General features: G+C 35.3%; 1 protein-coding gene across 4 annotated transcripts in view; it reads right to left on the bottom strand.

The window, feature by feature from the left end:
* Positions 1-3529: 3529 nt before the first annotated feature.
* Positions 3530-6385, bottom strand: part of ABCA5 (ATP binding cassette subfamily A member 5) — a 96098-nt gene continuing 93242 nt past the window's right edge. For 3 of the 4 annotated variants that reach the window (XM_017497359.2, XM_017497360.2, XM_017497358.2), the window contains one exon: positions 3835-4349. In XM_017497359.2, coding sequence (XP_017352848.1) covers positions 4242-4349 — 108 coding nt within the window. In that variant the 3' untranslated portion in view covers positions 3835-4241. Of the gene's footprint in view, positions 4350-6385 lie in introns of all 4 variants that reach the window. The other variant, XM_037727420.1, reaches the window with a different exon arrangement.

Consider the following 6385-nt stretch of genomic DNA (forward strand, 5'->3'; position numbering starts at 1 on the left):
GAGACAGGGTTTCACCATGTTGGCCAGACTGGTCTCGAATTCCTGATATCAATGATCCACTGACCTCGGCCTCCCAAAGTGCTAGGATTACAGGTGTGGGTCACTGCGCCTGGTCTGAGAAATTCATTTTCATTAATTAAGCAGGTTATACCATAGTCACAACATAGAAACTTGGAAAGTCCTATTATCATGAATTTGGATGAAACGTAATAATAAAGCCTAAATGACATCTTGTTTTAGGGGAAAATACTGGGTTGCAAAAACCTGAAACTTAAATTGAGTTAACTCACAACTTAAAGCTCAAAAACCAAAGTTTTAACATAAAAGAACCTCCACCTCAACAGCTGCCAGCTTAATCTTAGAAGGCAGTTCCAGGGTCTATCCTTATATCATTATTTAGTTTGGTTTATAGATAGTCCTTGATTAGTCCCAATCATTAACCGGGGAACCTAATTAGCATCCATCTCTCGGTCTCAAGTTAGCAAAGGGATACATTTTGACAGCGAGAGATAGCTGTTTTATTGGCAAATGTGTAACTCTGCAAAGGTATATATGTACACATGGTAAAACAAATTACTTCAGGTATAACCTACTACACATCCAGGCTATATGATATAGCCTGTTGGTCCTAGGCTACAAACCTGGACAGCATGCTGCTATACTTAACACTGTAAGCAACTCTAACACACAATAGTAATTATTTGTGTATCTAACATAGAAAAGGCACAAGAAAAATACAGTATTTTATTTTATAATCTTACTATGTGGTCCATTCTTAACTAAAATCTTGTTATGCAACACATTACTATATTTATGCAAGTGTGGTTGCAAGCCTTATAACCAGGAAGTTTTGTGTATGTTGCCTATTTTTAAGATGTTTGAAGTCCAGGTAAGGTGGTTCACACCTGTATTTCCAACATTTTGGGAGGCCAAGGTGGGGGCATCCCTTGAACCCAGGAATTTAAGACCAGCCTGGGTAACATGGCAAAATCCCACCTCTACAAAAAAATACAAAAATTAGCTGAGTGCAGTGGCACACACCTGTTGTCCCAGCTACTCAAGAGGTTGAGGTGGGAGGATCACCTGAGCCTGAGAGGTTGGGACTGCGGTGAGCCAGGATTGTGCCACTGCACTCCAGCCTAGGCAGCAGAGTGAGACCCTATCACAAAAACGAAAGCAACACAAAATGATGCCTGAAATTCTTGAGAACTTTATTTTCTTTTTTTTTTTTTTTTTTTTTTTTTTTTTTGAGGCGGAGTTTCACTCACGTTACCCAGGCTGGAGTGCAATGGCGCGATCTCGGCTCACCGCAACCTCCGCCTCCTGGGTTCAGGCAATTCTCCTGCCTCAGCCTCCTGAGTAGCTGGGATTACAGGCACGCGCCACCATGCCCAGCTAATTTTTTGTAGTTTTTTAGTAGAGACGGGGTTTCACCATGTTGACCAGGATGGTCTCGATCTCTTGACCTCGTGATCCACCCGCCTCGGCCTCCCAAAGTGCTGGGATTACAGGCTTGAGCCACCGCGCCCGGCCGAGAACTTTATTTTCTTAAATTAAAAAGGTAAATTTGATTTGCAAGAATTGCTAGGCACTTCAGAAGAATCTGTTCATTACATTTAAAATACTGCCTAAGTGTGTGTATGAATCAACTTACTCAAAAATTCTAAGGAAATGATAAATATGTAAGTAGTATTAAATATTTGAGAATAATTTAACCTGTTATATTTAATAATGTATAAGTTAAAGTGATTGCCTTATACTTACAAACAAAATATATTCAAGACAAAAAGATCTATAAACATACCTAGTTTGTGTTTAAAATGTGAATGTAAATTAAAACATAAAGTAATTGTCAATGTTCCTTCCGCAACTGAAAACTACCCTCAGATACTTAAAAAAAAAAAAAATACTAACAATTTTAGTGCCAGGTTTCTGCATCATTTTTAATATGAGCTACTCATTATTCAATTATCAGCATTAAATAAAGAAATCACTTTAGTATACAAAATTACTTGTCTTAAATTTTCAGTTCTTAAAGCTTATTATTAATATAAGCATATTTATTTTTCTTAAAGAGCAGCATTGAGAATTGCTTACATATAATACATTACAAATAAAAAATAATTAAACTTTTACCTTATAAGAATAGCTGATATAAAAATTATTCATCTGAGAATAAATTCTTTCATTTTAGGTAACATGCTATTTCAGGAAAGAAAATAAAAAAATCAACGTTAGTAAATTAAAAATACATTAAGGATAAACATTTCTATTTCTTAAAAATTAATGCCCATTTACATGTTACGCAAAAATACAGTATGGTATTTTTAAAAACTCAGAGCACAATTAGAATGAAATTTTAGTGACCAACGGAACAACAATATAAACAATAATAAAACCACTTATCCTAAGTAGAATTAATTGTGCTCCTATAAAGCATTGTTAATACTACTAGCAAAGCATTTGTCATATATACAGCTAGTTATATAAAAATAATAGCTAGTTATGTAAGTTACATGAGTAATATATATTTTTTATATAAGTTATATAAGTATCTATCTTATAGATCTGTAAGATCTTACAGGGCCAAAACTGATAGTCATCCTTGTCTCTAAAGAATTCATTTCTGTAAACATAATCACTAAAATATTTGTTGAATTACGTTACTCTAAAAATGTTTTAATGATTAAAACCAAAATGTTGACCTAAGATAATTTGTGCCAATTTAAAAGAAAAAATCATTTCAAAGACAACCCACAATCTTTACTAAGAACAAACCTAAGATAATTTGTGCTAATTTAAAAGAAAAAATTATTTTAAAGAAAATCCAGTCTTTACCGAGAACAAACTGGAAAAAAAAATTAAAAGCGCACAAAAGTAAACTGTAAAGTACACTCATCATGTTTTTTTTTCTTGCCTTAATAGTCAGTAAACAGAGTCACTCCGTAAACTCAGCTTTTACTCTCCTTTTAAAATTTGACCATTGATGGGAAACATAAGGTTGGCATTGTTGCTTTCGTCTAATATGTATATTTATGTATTTATCTATATCGATATAGAAGAAAGTTTTAAGATCAGTAATTTAAGACATTTTAAAATTAATATGTTCAGAAACATGAACTGTATACTGTAAATTAATAACATATTTGATGTTTTTTCTCCTTTGCTTTCTAGATCACTTACTCTTGCTTTCCTAAGAATTAAGTTATATTTCTCCTGAGTCAGATTTTGTTACTGTGAGAAAGGGAACATAATTTAATTTAATAACCAAAATATATTCTGAGTATATAAAAACTAAAAAAATTGAGTCTTTTAAAATTGTTTACAAGAGGATGTGTTCACATACATTAAAAGCAAAGTAACTGAATGAGTAAAATAACATGATTGTGACTACTCAACTCAATTATACAAGGAGGATGACAAAAAATTTATATGTTCCAAGAGTGGTGGAGGAAAAGGTATAGCTTAATTCTTCCACCTCTATAGATATCTGTCATTCTAGACAGAGTCAAAGAATCAGACTATTACATAAGATTCTATACACAGTCATCCTTTAATTATAATAACTAAAACACTTTTGAATTTTTACTTTAAATAAAAGAAATGTAATTTCAAACACTTAATTACCTATGTCTAAAATTATCTAATAGAACAAGGTGTCATTTCACTTATTATGATCAATGACTGCCACCTAGCGGATATCACTTTCCTCAAGCCTCTATATTGAGATTTCCTAGTGCTTACACTTCGGCTTTTATGGATGACAACTTCCATTCAAAGTGCTTTTTTTAGCAGTTGAAAAGGAGAAGCAAGAAACTTTCACATTGCTTTATGTATCTTTTCTATGTACTAGTTATGAATTGGTTTTTTATTTAGATTGGAATATTACATACTTATTTAAGAAGATGACATAAACTTATAGATAACTTCAAAATTACTCTATCACTATTCTGTTAAATCATAAATTCAAACGCACTGTTTTTGAAAGGTGGAAAAGATGACATACAAACTTATAGTTCAATATATTTCAATACAAACATGCAGGTTCACTTAATTATTACATAAATTTTATTTAACGAAAAGCAAAACACACAACCACAGCATTTCAATTAAGGAGCTTAGAAAAACTTCAAGAGCTTTCATGGTCCTCCAGTTACCATTCCAATAGTGAGCTTTTTAAACCAAAGCTAAAATTAAGTGAAGAAGGAGTAAGTCCATTAAGCAGACTGAACAATTCAAATTCAAAATACTACTCTGTCTTCTTGTGTTCGTTCCCACCAAAGTGTGCTGTTTAAAGTTCCACAGCTATTATCTTCCTCCTCTTGTTCTTTAGTGAGTTCTACAAAAACCTAGGTGAAAAGAAATAAATGAATACAGTATTCTGTATCTCAAGTATCTCAAAGAACTTTTAACTAAATCAAAATGGTATAAAGGCTATATCTAGTTATATTAATAAGTATCAAGAGATTTCTTAACATTAATATTATTCAGAGTAAATTATTTCCAAAAATTACATGCAAAAATGAATATTATTCTAGAAGATTAATATATTTGTTTTCAAAAAATAATTCATAACTACTTAAACAATGTAATTTCAAATACACTAATATGAAATACTACCATCATGACTCACATTGTTTACAAAATGAAAAAATCTGAGATATTCAAAATAAGCAAATGAAAGCTTGATTTAATCATTCCATATTGTACACATCTCAATACATCACGCTCCACCCTATAGACAGTGTGATTTGTCAATTTAAAATAAGATCAAATTTAAAAATAAAATTTAAAAAATTAGTAAGTGAAGAACCTAAGGTTGATTAAAATTATACAAAGTTTAAGACTATTCTGTAACATTTTGTCACTGGTTTACAATATCTCTCCCTCTCTAATACAAACCAAAACAATTGATATCAGATACTTTCTTCTATAAAATAATTTTTAAAAATTTAGCTTTAGTGGGGAGGATCCAAGATGGCTGAATAGAAACAGCTCTGGAGTGCAGTTCCCAGAAAGAACAATGCAGAGAGTGAGTGATCACTGCATTTCCAAACGAGTTTTCACTGCCTACAGATCAGGAGATTCCTGGGCCGAAAAGTGCCACGAGTTTCCAGCAGAGCTACTTCAGCCGGTGCCGCAGGTTGGTGCAAAGAAACTCACACAAATCTGGGCAGCTGTTTCAACTGGCGCCTGGAACACCTGGGAGACAGAGCCGCCCATTCAACTGAAAGGGAGGGGGCTGAGACAGGGAGCCAGGTGATCTGGCTTGGCAGGTATCACCCCCCACAAAATTAGCAATCTGAAACACTCTGGATTGAGAGTTTTGCAGCAAGTGGAGCTGGACCCATGACAGTTCAGCTCAGTGGAGGGAAGGGCATCTGCCACTACCGAGGCAGTCCACCAATACCGAGGTAGTTCTAACTGCCTCAAGGAAGTTTACACAGCAGCTGGGCAGAGCCCATGGCACCTCAGCAATGCCTCTGCTGGCAGACTGTGAAACTATCTCAGTGCGGGGCAGAGCATCTGTAAAAAAAAGACAGCAGCACATCAGGAACTTATAAATAAAGCCTGACCTTCTTAGGACAGAGCACCTGGGAAAAGAGGCGGTTATGAGTTCCACTGCAACAGACTTAAACGTACCTGCCCAGCAGCTCTGCGCAGAACAACTGAGCTCCCAGCACAGCACTTGAGCTCCTATATGGGACAGACTGTCTCTTTAAGCAGCTCCCCGACCCCCATATACCCCAAAGAGACACCTCATAAAGGAGAGCTCAGGCCAATATCTGGTGGTACCCTTCTGGGACAAAGATAACAGAAGAAGAAACTGGCAGCAACCTTTACTGTTCTGCAGCCCCCGCGGGGATTCCCAGGCAAGCAGGGTCTGGAGTGGACCTCCAGCAATCCTGCAGCAGAGGGGCCTGACTGTTAGAAGGAAAACTAAGAAACAGAAAAAAAATAGCTTCAACATCAACAAAAAAGATGTCCACTCAGAGACCTCATCCGAAAGTCACCAACTACAAAGACCACAGGGAGATAAAGCCACAAAGATGAGAAGAAACCAGCACAAAAAGGATGAAAACACCAAAAACTAGAACTCCTCTCCTCCTCCAAGAGTTCACAACTCTTCACCAGCTAGGGAACAAAGTTGGATGGAGAATGAATCTGATGAATTGACAGAAACAGGCTTCAGAAGGTGGGTAATAAGCTTCTCAGAGCTAAAAGACATGCTAACCCAATGCAAAGAAACTAAGAACCTTGAAAAGGTTACATGAAATGCTAACTAGAATAAACAGCTTAGAGAACAATATAAATGACTTGATGGAGCTGAAAAACACAGCACGAGAACTTCGTGAAGCATACACGTTTCAATAGCCAAATCGAC

Source organism: Cebus imitator, unplaced genomic scaffold, assembly GCF_001604975.1.
Source record: "Cebus imitator isolate Cc_AM_T3 unplaced genomic scaffold, Cebus_imitator-1.0 Scaffold229, whole genome shotgun sequence".
Classification (NCBI taxonomy): Eukaryota; Metazoa; Chordata; class Mammalia; order Primates; family Cebidae; genus Cebus; species Cebus imitator.